Source organism: Orcinus orca, chromosome 17, assembly GCF_937001465.1.
Source record: "Orcinus orca chromosome 17, mOrcOrc1.1, whole genome shotgun sequence".
NCBI classification, from domain to species: domain Eukaryota; kingdom Metazoa; phylum Chordata; class Mammalia; order Artiodactyla; family Delphinidae; genus Orcinus; species Orcinus orca.
In genome coordinates, this window is record NC_064575.1 from 62887555 (window position 1) to 62900246 (window position 12692).

The 12692-nt window shown below is 34.1% G+C and overlaps 1 protein-coding gene across 1 annotated transcript in view; it reads right to left on the bottom strand.

The window, feature by feature from the left end:
- The window catches only part of CSMD3 (CUB and Sushi multiple domains 3), a 1064314-nt gene that overhangs the window by 611362 nt on the left and 440260 nt on the right, over positions 1 to 12692 (bottom strand). Inside the window, exon 10 of the mRNA XM_004265377.3 lies at positions 9853 to 9977. Coding sequence (XP_004265425.1) covers positions 9853 to 9977 — 125 coding nt within the window. The remainder of the gene's footprint in view (positions 1 to 9852; positions 9978 to 12692) is intronic.

Genomic DNA, 12692 nt, shown 5'->3' on the forward strand with positions numbered 1-12692 from the left:
TATTATGAGAAAGTGCATTATGGAAATATCAATAACCTAACGTCAGCACTTTTGTACTTGTTGTTTGCACTGCTTGGGCTACTGTTTCCTCAAATGACATATATTTTTTCTCCCTCAATTCAGGACACTTCTTAAACAGCAACTCAGAGAGGACTTCTCTGACCATTGCATGCAAAACAATAGGCTATAATTCTCTCAGTTTTTCTTCATAGTTATCTGTCCTGCAATTATTCTCTATATCTGTATTTGTTATTGTGGGTCTCCTGCTCTAGAATATGAGTTCTACAAGAATAGGAACTTTGGTTGCTTTATTAACCATTCTATCTTCAGAGCCCAGAATAGTGGCTTGTAAATAGCAGATTCATAGCAAATGTTTGTTGAATAAATGAATGAGTGAACCAAGTCTATGTACAGCCATAGGCAAGGAATTAATAATAATGACATTACTACTACTACTTGTATCAGCTAATGTTCTTAACTATGTACCAGGAATTACATGCTTGTATCAGCAAATTCTCACAACAACCTGTGGGAGTAGATATCATTATCCCCATTTTCCAGATGAAGAAATTAAAGTTTAGACTAGACTAGATTAAGTCATTGATTGTCAACCTTGGTTGTACATTAGATTTATCTGGTAACCCTTTAAAAATACTGGTACTTAGGTTTCAACTTCAGAGTTCTGATTTAAGTGCAATCTCCACACTAAAGCAATTAAATTAAAATCTCTAGGAGTAGGTGCAGGAAATCATATTTGTTTTAAAGTTCCCATGTGACTCGAAAGTATAGCCATCATTGAGAACCCTTCATTGGCTTCAATAAATTAAATAAATTTCCCCAGGTCACATGGTTAGGAAGTGGTGGAATAGAGAGTCAAACCCAGTTTCTCTGACTTCTACCCAATGCTTCTTCTATATTTTACACATCTACTAAGGTAGAATGTATGGTATTTTAGCACCTTGCCACCTGCAATATTGCTAACTGTGACTTTGAGACAATATGGTTATATATCTATAATAGAACAATTTTAAAGACTGTGATGTTCTTACAATTAGTTTAGTTGCCTTAAGTGAAAAGAACAAACAAACAAAAACACAGAAGGCACTTCTTGCTCCCTATTCCTCTGCACTGTAGAGGTGGCTTTATGGAGTAACATACAGAGAGAGAATCTCTATATCCTTTGAATACAGATGAAAGACCAGGCCCTTAAAACTGTTCCTTTAAAGACGATAACAGTGTTAAAAAGAACAGAAATGTGTTACAAAAGCACTTTGCTATAACTTGATAAAACCAAATATGGAAGACCTCCAGCACTGGATACATTACATTTCAAGCCAAGTCTGAAAACTTAAAAAAAACAGGAAAAAAAATGAGATAGGGTCTCCATAATACAAAATTGGGAGCGATTAAAAAAAAAAGAAAGAAACATGATTTCAAAAGATTTTACCTAAGTTTTTAAGTTCCAAGAGATCATGACATCTCCAAGTGTGACAATGCTTTTAAATATGATAGCCTCAACAGTGAGAGATTTGTTTTGTGTGAGCATGGCTTTTAGCCAGATTTATAGATCTAGATAGCACCACAGCACTGCATTACATAGTGATAAATAACACAGGCTCTGAAGTGAGGAAAACTGGGGTTTGAAATTCAGTCCTTCTACTTTTTAGCTGTAAGGTTAAGCACTCTAAACCTCTCTGAGACTCATCTGTTTTCTCATCAATCAAGTGGGAATTAAATTTACCACCATCATAACAGATTAGTATGAGGATAAAGGAGCTAGTACAGAGAGAAATATTAGTGTAGCACCTGATTCATATTAAATATTCAATATTTGCTTGCTATTATTAGAATCATCACATGTGGTACTTTCTAGAATTAAAAAGGATTTGGATGCATTGGATGAATTCAAGTAGAATAGAAATAGAAGGTTCTCACATATATCTGCGGAGACATACCCCCATATGCCTAAATGGAATCTTTTATTTGCTAACTATTCGCATATTTTTCTAATAATTTTTGAGATAGGCAAGATGTGTGGAATGTATTTCTGAACAATTGTTGGAAGGACACCATAGAAATGCAAACTTTCTAATTGTTTAGGTAGTTTTAAATTTTAAATGATACACATAAATGCCTCACTATTCATATCCATCAAATAACATGAAATATAATTTTATCATTCAAATATGCTCATTGTTAGAGCCCAGTAAAATTTATTTGCTTATCAAAATTATATAACAAATGTCAAAGTACTGTTTTTTAGAAAAAAAATGACCATCAAGACAAAGGAATGTATGATAAATATCTATATTTAGACCATCTGTCTATCTTCTTCACCATATGTCACTCTATTAATTGCTAATATCATCCTTATTATGCATCATCTCATCTGTAACATTATTCCATGAAAGTAAGAAGGCATCAATAACAACTACAGGAAAACACCTGCTATATGTGTTTCTGGTTGATAAATTTCAGCAGGCTCTTTCTGGTTTGCTCTTGAGCAAAATTTCCTAATTGCCTTTGCACAACAGGAAGTCTTCTACCAGGGCAACTTCCTCTGATTACAGTCAGCACACTACTATCTTCTTAAACTGTTTATTTTAATTAATTAAATCTCCCTACAATATTTATTCAAAATGTTTATTTAGCAACTATTATGTGCACAATAATATGGGCATAATGGTCACTGGGCTAAACATTGTGAAGAAGAATAAAATATGAGTAGGAACTTATAACATCTGTAAAAAGAACTTTGAAAACTATAAGAATAAATAAATACTGTTTAATGAGGGTCACAGCTCTTAGTTTAGCCAGCAATTATCTATCATATAAACTGTATACTCATTTTTTACTTTGTATATGAAGAAAAGAATTGAGCTTCATTATGATCCTTCTATTTAATTAAAGGCAATATATAAACAGACCACATTGGTAACTGTCTTCTTGGCAACAGCCAAAATAGATCTATTGAAAATTCAAGCATTTTACAAGTGTTGATTATTTTGTTCTTTCTGAGGTGGTTTTGGTTGAAGGGGCAAGTCTACTGCCCATGAAATGATTAGGAACCACTATCAAAAAGAACAGATTTAAATGCTAGATTGTGTGGTAAAGACAGTAAATGTGAAATAATGTTAAAGAAGGGGGGGTAAAGGATCATTGAAATAGAAAAGAATTTTTCGAGGAGACGAAAGTTGAATAAGACTTTGAAAAGTGGGCAGAATATGGTTAATAGGTATGTTTTCATTTAGGATAAGTCAGACGTATACAAAAATCAGGGCTGTGATTCTGTTCAGTACTGAGATGCTGGTATATACGTTTGGTAAGAGTTAAAGAAACAACTGGGTGGGGAGATAAGTCATGAATGATTTTGGCAATCAGATGAGTTAACAATTATTAGCAGCAGCACCACAACTAGCAGCACCTCTATCCATATAAATGCTGTGTTTCAGCCCATATACTAAGTGCTTTTATATGGATTACCTCATTCCATCCTCATACAAATCCTTAACTCCCTGTGAAGTAGGCACTGATATATAATAACACTCCTTTTACAAGAAATCTGATAATTATAAAGACGGCAGATTACTTGAGTAGAAGATCAGGAATTTAAACTGGCATAGTCTGATACCTGAATTCATATTCTTGTCTATTTCATTTCACTGGTTTACAGTATGAAATTAAGAAACAACATGGGGCCTTTGAACATTCTTCAGGTATAATAAAAGTGAGATTTTGATGGGAGTAGAATGTCAGCAATATGTATGATAAACTGTAGTCCAAATGAAGAGAAATGAGACAGATGCAGTACTGGAACTACAGAATGGTGACAGTGGTAGTGGCGGTTTAGCAGTACTCCCAGAGACACTTCAAAGGAGGAATGACATAACTAAATAGATTCCTGGACCCAATTCCAACATGTCTTGTGGGGGGTCTGGAGCTTCCCCCACAACACCAAGCAATTCTTGGTGTTGGACACCAGGCTGGTGTCCTACAAGTCAACTCAATTCTGACACCCTCTACCTACCTGGAGGTAGCATCAGATTCCACAGGTTAGGATTCAGTCTATAGGACTGCCCCCAACCCCCGTCCCCCTCCACTTTAGATGCCAATCTCAAGCCAGGTTGTTGTCTATGCTACTGACCAATCGGTTACAAACTGGAGGTTCCCACAACCTTCTCCTTGGACTTCAGATGCCAGTCGCAAGACCATGTTTGTTACTTGTACTTCTGATTGGCTATAAATCAGAGATTCCAAAGACCATCCCCTTTTGGGGATTAATTTGCTAGAGCAGCTCACAGAACGCAGAGAAACATTTTACTTACTAGATTATTAATTTATTATAAAAAGATATAACTCAGGAACAGCTAGACAGAAGAAATGCACAAGGCAAGGCATGGGGAGAGGGCTTGGAACTTTCATACCCTCTCCAGGCACACTATTCTCCTCAAATCTACAAGTGTTCACCAACTCAGAAGTTCTCTGAACCCTATCCTTTTGGGGTTTTATGGAGGCTTCACTACATATGCATGATTAACTAAATCACTGGCTATAGATAATTGATTTAATCTTCAGCCCCTCTCTTTTCCTCAGAGGTCAGGGGGTGGGGCTGAAAGCTCCTCTGTTGAAACAGAAAATAATCTCCAAGTTCTGTCTGTATGTTACTTCCTCCATCTCAATGCCTGACCATCTCCAAACATGGAAATAATCTTCCTCATCTGAATTTTGCAGAGGATTGTACCTCTCTTGTAAACAAAACAGTCTACTATGTATTACCTAGTTTTGTATTTATACCTTGTAAATCAATACAAAATAATAAAAACCATTACATACTATGGATCTCATGTAGTGTTTAATCTAGCATACCTACTAACATTTATTAATGCTTGTGGAATCCAAAATAAGTGAATCAGTATGTTAGTAAGTGAATAAACAAATAACTGGATGACTGATGATGACCCCACTTTCCAATAGTTTTGCTTTTCTTTGGCCTTCTTTTCTAAGATTGTTTTTTTTTTTTTGATGTGTACTATTTTCAAAGTCTTTATTGAATTTGTTACAATATTGCTTCTGTTTTATGTTTTGGTTTGTCAGCCACCAGACATGTGGGATATTAGCTCCCCCAACCAGGGATTGAACCCACACCCCTTGCACTGGAAGGCAAAGTCTTAACCACTGGACCGCCAGGGAAGTCTCTGGCCTTCTTTTCTAATCTTGCCTTAATCACCTATTCCATTCCTCCCATTAATGGCTCATGCCATTGTGCCTTAACAGACAAACACATTCGTTTCTTGGGGCTAAATAAATACTGACTGAAAATTAGTCAAAAAAATTTTTGTCCAATCTATCAAGATTCACTTTCTTAAAAGTTTCCTAGTTAACAAATTATCAATTCTCAAATAAATGCTATTTCTTTGAGCAACATGAATGTCTGAAACTTTCTATATACAATTCATGTGCATAAATCTGCTTATTTGCATAAGCTCTAGCTTTGGGATTATCTATTGCATTTCCAACAAAGGAATAATTGTATCTGTAATGGTAAACTGTCAAATATCTCATATACATAACCCATTTAGGGAACAAAAATTATTGTCTGAGTTTGTGTAAAATCCATTAATATTAATTTCTGAATTGCTCTTTTTCTTTTAATTCATAATTTGCTGTTTGTGTGAACTTTTAGTCCCTTAAAAATCACCATTGCTTGATTGCTCAACCATGCAATACATAGACAGCAGCTATATTAATGACTTCTCAAAGGTGCAGTTCACTGATACTGCTACTTATGCTGCTGTCTAGAAAAAAGCATATTTATTCTGTCCAAGCACCCATAAGACATGAAAACTATTCTTTGTTCAGACTGACAGTGGATAGTCACTTTAAAACTTCAATTACAATTTCAGCATGTCCCCTCCATTACTGTTTCCAACACCACAGCCAGTAATTTCTACTAGCAAATTTCTTTTATAAACCATACACACATGTGCCCTGCATGCAATGAGCAAATAAATTTGTGTATAAATGATTAATATCTGCAGAGATAAGATAAAATAATAACAATATATGAATCTTGAACATTAAAATTTTATACCTCCCAACTAATGACTGATGACTGTTGAATGAAATATATATGTATATCTCTCTCTATATATATGTATATGTTTACATATACATATTTCAATCATCTATCTTAGAATCAAAGAAAATAATCATACAGTAATATTCAACAAATATTTCTTGAGATTTGTCAACATAGCTGTTCTTTGTGCTACAGGGTTTATGAAAAATAACAAAATAACATAACATTAGTTTTGCCTTTGAACAATTTACAATCATAATAAATATGATTCATTCTTTTTATTGAAATGAGAGTCTTGAATGAAAAAAGATGGTTTACAGCCTCAATCTCATTTTATGTAAACCTTAAATTCCATGATCTGGCTATAATTTCTCTTTTTATATGAGACTTTGTTTCTGCATTAACATTAATCTCCTTTTCTAGACTCTATCCTCTATTTTCCTATTCTCTCTTGCCATAAAAAATGCACACATATAATTTATGTAAAACTGAAGCAGGATATGTGGATGCCACCATTTTGAAGCCATGATTTTCAATTTTGTCCCTTATATCTATAATTTGTCTTGAGTGGAGGATATCATAAGAAATCAACTTTAAACAGTTTACTGTTCTATCATTGCCCAGACATTGATGAGAGTAACTCCCACAATACTTATTACTCAGTGTCCACTTTATAAAAAACAATGCAAGATATTTCATATCTTAAAGCCAGGAAAAAGTTTGCTTTTGTTGTGTCATTGTCATATTTCATAGACAATGGTTTTCGTGTAAACTTATGTTTTTTAAATTTGTTAGGCAGCTGTCATATTTAACATGTAAGCCATTCTTAAAAGTTTTTTACTTAAAACTTAAAAGCTTTTGCACAACAAAGGAAAACATAAACAAAACAAAAAGACAACCTACAGAATGGGAGAAAATATTTGTAAACGATGCAACTGACAAGGGATTAATCTCCAAAATATACAAACAGCTCATACAGCTCAATATCAAAAAAACAAACAACCCAATCAAAAAATGGGCAGAACTAAATAGACATTTCTCCAAAGAAGACATACAGATGGCCAACAGGCACATGAAAAGAAGCTCAACATCACTAATTATTAGAGGAATGCAAATCAAAACTACAATGAGGTATCACCTCACACCAGTCAGAATGGAAAAAGGAACCCTCCTACACTGTTGGTGGGGATGTAAACTGGTGCAGCCACTGTGGAGAACAGTATGGCATTTCCTTAAAAAATTAAAAATAGAGTTGTCATATGAACCTGCAATTCCACTCCTGGGACTATATCAGGAGAAAAACATAATTTGAAAAGATACATGCATCCCAATGTTCAGAGCAGCACTATTTACAATAGCCAAGACGTGGAAGCAACTTAAGTGTCTATCGACAGATGAATGGATAAAGAAGATGATATACAATGGAATATTACTCAGCCATAAAACGAATGAAATAACGCCATTTGCAGTAACATGGATGAACCTAGAGATTATCATACTAAGTGAAGTAAATCAGACAAAGACAAATATCATATGATATCACTTATATGTGGAATCTAAAAAAAGGATACAAATGAACTTATTTACAAAACAGACTCACAGACATAGAAAGCAAACTTATGGTTACCAAAAGGGGAGAGGGAGAGAGAGATAAATTAGGAGTTTGGGATTAAAATATACATACTACTATATATAAGACAGATAACCAACAAGGACCTACTGTATTGAACAGGGATCTATACTCATATCTTGTTAACAACAAATAATAGAAGATAATGTAAAAACTAATATATATTTATATGCATAACTGAATCACTTTACAACTGAAAGTAACACAACATTGTAAATCAGCTATATTTCAATAAATTTTTTTTTAAGTTTTTTACCAACTTATACATAAGCTTTTGTTTAGGATCATGTAACTGTTTTACCTTATTTTCTCATTATCCCTATTTCACTGGGTTTTTTTTAATGCTATTGCACTATATGGCATTTTGTAAACCTTTTTTCCTTCAATTGTGACTATGAATTTTATTTTATATTTTAACATCTTTATTGGAGTATAACTACTATACAATTTTGTGTTAGTTTCTGCTGTACAACAAAGTGAATAAGCTATATGTATACATATATCCCCATATGCCCTCCTTCTTGAGCCTCTCTCCCACCCTCTAGGGTCATCACAAAGCATCGAGGTGATCTCCCTGTTCAATGCAGCAGCTTCCCACTAGCCATCCATTTTACATTTGGTAGTGTATATATGTCAATGCTACTCTCTCACTTCGTCCCAGCTTCCCCTTCCCCTACTGTGTCCTCAAGTCCATTCTCTACATCTTCATCTTTATTCCTGCCCTGCCACTTAGGTTCATCAGTACCATTTTCTGTAAGCCCTTGATAATGAGAAAGGTAATGAATAAACATCTACCTGTGACATGAAAGTTTTACTTGAACCTGAGAGAAAAATCTAGGCTCTCTGTTCTTCTTACTCTGGGTTGCCATTGTCAAGTGAGTGGAATATACCTATTTGCTTCCATTTTATTATTTTCTATTCCTTCTTTAATGCTCTGAAATCTTGCTTCTCTCCCCAAACTATGAATAGTCTTTCTTAAGGGCTTTGTCATTTTACAGACATTTGAGCTTGGGTGAGTGACTGGATCTCTCTGTGTCTTACAATACTCATTTCTAAAATGGAGATAATAATGCCTCCATTGGTTTGTTTTGAGGATTTAAATGAGTCAAAGTATATGTAGTGGTTAGCACAGTGCCTGACACATAGTAAGTGCCTAAAAAATTAAGCCTATGATGAAATCTCCTATACAATTCCATTTTCAGTTTTTTTATACTTATTAACAGGGTAACGTTTTTCTAGTCTCATATAGAGTTGAATATCAACTTTGACTCCTTCTTGTCACTTTCTCCTTCCATATCCAACTAGTTGTCAAATACTTTGTCTTTTTCCCTTTATGACAGCTCTCAAATCTATCCCTTCTCTATTCACCAGAATCTGCCTGAGAGGACTATACAGAGTGTGGCAACTCAGTGAAAATATTCCCTGAGGGAGATGAAGAGTTAATGGAATTTTGAGTACTAAGACACTGAAATATGCAGAGATGTCATTACTAAAAATAACAACAACAACAGCAACAAACAAGCAACAAGAGAGCCAGTAAGCCAGAATGAGGTGTTAATTTTCAAATATAGCTAAATAAAGTTTAGAATGAAGAGGCCTCATTTAATTTATATGAAAATATTTAATTTGTAGGAAGGTGGTGGAAGTAAATCTTATCTGCAATTACTGGTAATATGAAAAGCCAGAGCACTCATTGATTTGTCTTAGTTTAAATTAACTAATTATAGAACAAGTGCTCTACCTCCACTGCCACCAACATCACTACTATTGGACACATAAGCAATTCAAATGGCAAATCATACAAGTGGAGGTGCAATTATGGTTTAAAAAATTTATATCCACATCAATGACTATACATGGTAATTCATGATTTTAAAAAAAGGCCAACAAAGTTATCACTGCCTTGTATTACATATTTTAAGATTCCAATTTGTTGCTATATGATTATTAGATTGGGAACTCCTTGAGAATCTGACACAGTGGTTTGCATATTATAGATTTTCAATAAATATTCTTAAATACATGAGCTAAATGTTTCCTGAATTTCAGGTCAAAGATTCAACTGAAATTTATACTCAGTGGAATGAAGTTCAAACTATTAAAATGTGTTGAGAGCATTTTTATTTTAAAGACTGTTCTTTACCTTTACATACAGGCCTGTGATCACTCCAAGCAGCAAAGACTTCAGCTATCCGTTGACAGGTGATGCTTTTAGCACCCTGTAGGACATAATCTTCATCACAAGAGAACTGCACAGTTGATCCAAGGCTAAAATTGAGCAAAGGATTAAAAAACAGTATTAGAAGAATATAACACAATGGTTAGGCTCCGGTTCTACTGGCAATATCCCATAGTTCAAAAATGTTCCATAGTGACAAAAAAGATTGTTCTTTTAAAAAAACAAAATATGAAAATATGACTTGTACAAATATATAATAAAAATCACAAACAAGAATCTACTATAAATCAATAACATGCAGGTATTCGTAGGAATTTCAAAAAGCTCTCATCAAGTTTAATTATCTTGTTATTAGTTGTAGAAGCCAAGGTTAAATAATTGACTAAATTTCCCATCTTAAGTAAGTGGTAAATGTGAAGCAAAAAGTGGACTTTCTGACTTGAATCCCAGTGCTTGGGTTCATAGCACATTATAGTACTTCTCTAGCAGGTATTTATATGTGTATTTACTTGGACACATATATGTCCATCCACAGACATACATATACAGTTAGGGCTGCAAAACTGTGCTGATTGTTTTTTAGATAAAATTCACCCACCATTTCTTATTCCTGATCTTAGAGGAAATGCTTTCAGTTTTTCACCATTGAGACCATTTGGCTGTGGGTTTGTCATATATGGCCATTACTATGTTGAGGTATATTCCCTCTATGCCCACTCTCTGAAGAGTTTTTAACATAAATCGGTGCTGAATTTTGTCAAAAGCTTTTTCTGCATCTATTGAGATGATCATATGGTTTTTATTCTTCAATTTGTTGATGTGGTGTATCACACTGATTTGCAGATACTGAAAATTCCTTGCATCCCTGGGATAAATCCCACTTAATTGTGGAATGTGATCCTTTTAACGTATGGTTGGATTCAGACTGTTAGCATTGGGTTGGCCAAAAAGTTCATTCAGGTTTTTCTGTAACCCTTATGGAAAAACCTGAACGAACTTTTTGGCCAACCCAATATTTTGTTGATTATTTTTTGTGTATATGTTCATCAGTGATACTGGCCTATAATTTTCTTTTTTGTGGTATCTTTGTCTGGTTTTGGTATCAGGGTGATGATGGTCTCAGAATCAATTTGGGAGCATTCCTTCTTCTGCAATTTTTTGGAAGAGTTTCAGAAGGGTAAGTGTTAACTCTTCCCTAAATATTTGATAGAATTGGCCTGTGAAGCCGTCTGGTTCTGGACTTATGTTTGTTGAGAGTTTTTAAATCACAGTTTCAATTTCGGTACTTGTGATTAGTCTGTTCATACTTTCCATTTCTTCCTTGCTCAGTCTTGGGGGATTGTACCTCTTCAAGAATTTGTCCATTTCTTCCAGGTTGTCAATTTTATTGGCATATAGTTGCTTGTAGTAGTCTCTTATGATCCTTTGTATTTCTGTGGTATCATTTTAACTTTTCCTTTTCATTTCTAATCTTATTGATTTGAGCCCCCTCCCTTTTTTCTTGATGACGCTGGCTCTTTATCAATTTTGTTTATATTCTCAAAGAACCAGCCTTTAGTTTCATTAATCTTTCTATTGTTTTCTTCCTTTCTATTTCATTTATTTCTGCTTTGATCTTTATGATTTCTTTCCTTCTACTAACTTTGGGTTTTGTTTTTCTTCTTTCTCTAGTTGTTTTAAGTGTGAGGTTAGGTTGTTTATTTGTTTTTGTTGTTTCCTGAGGTAAGGTTGTATTGCTATAAACTTCCCTCTTAGAACTCCATAGGCTTTGGATCATTGTGCTTTCATTTTCATTTGTCTTTAGGTATTTTTTCCTTTCCTCTTCATTTCTTCAGTGTTCCATTGGTTGTTCAGTAGCATATCGTTTAGCATCCATGTGCTTGTGATGTTTTACAGTTTTTTTTTTTTTTTCTGTAGTTGCTTTCTAATTTCATAACATTGTGGTGGAAAAGATGCTTGATATGATTTCAGTTTTCTTAAATTTACCAAGGCTCACTTTATGGTCCAGCATGTGATCAATCCTGGAGACTGTTCCACGTGCACTTGAGAAGAATGTGTATTCTGCTTCTTTTGGATGGAATGCTCTATAAATATCAATTAAGTCCATCTAGTCTAATGTGTCATTTAAGACCTGTATTTCCTTATTGATCTTCTGTCTGAATGACCTGTCCATTGATGAAAGTGGGTTGTTAAAGTCCCCCACTATTATTGTGTTACTGTCAATTTCTCCTTTTATGGCTGTTAGTACTTGCCTTATATGTTGGGTTGCTCCTATGTTGGGTGCATATATATTTACAATTATTATATCTTCTTCTTGGATTGATCCCTTGATCATTATGTGTCCTTCTTTGTCTCATAACAGTCTTTATTTTAAAGTCTATTTTGTCTGATATGAGAATTGCTACTCCAGCTTTCTTTCCATTGCATGAAATACCTTTTTCCATCCCCTCATGATCAGTCTGTATGTGTCCCTAGATCTGAAGTGGGTCTCTTGTAGAAAGCATATATACAGGTCTTGTTTTTGTATCCATTCAGCCAGTCTATGTCTTTTGGTTGGAGCATTTAATTCATTTAAAGTAATTATCAATATGTATATTCCTATTGCTATTTTCTTAACTGTTTTGGATTTGTTTTTGTAGGTCTTTTTTCTTCCCTTCCTCTTTTGTTCTCTTCTCTTGTGATTTTATGACTAACTTTATTGTTGTGTTTGGATTTTCTTTTCTTTCTTGTATGTGTATCTATTGTAGATTTTTGGTTTGCAGTTACCCTGAGGTTTTGATATAGCAGTCTGTATATAAATAATA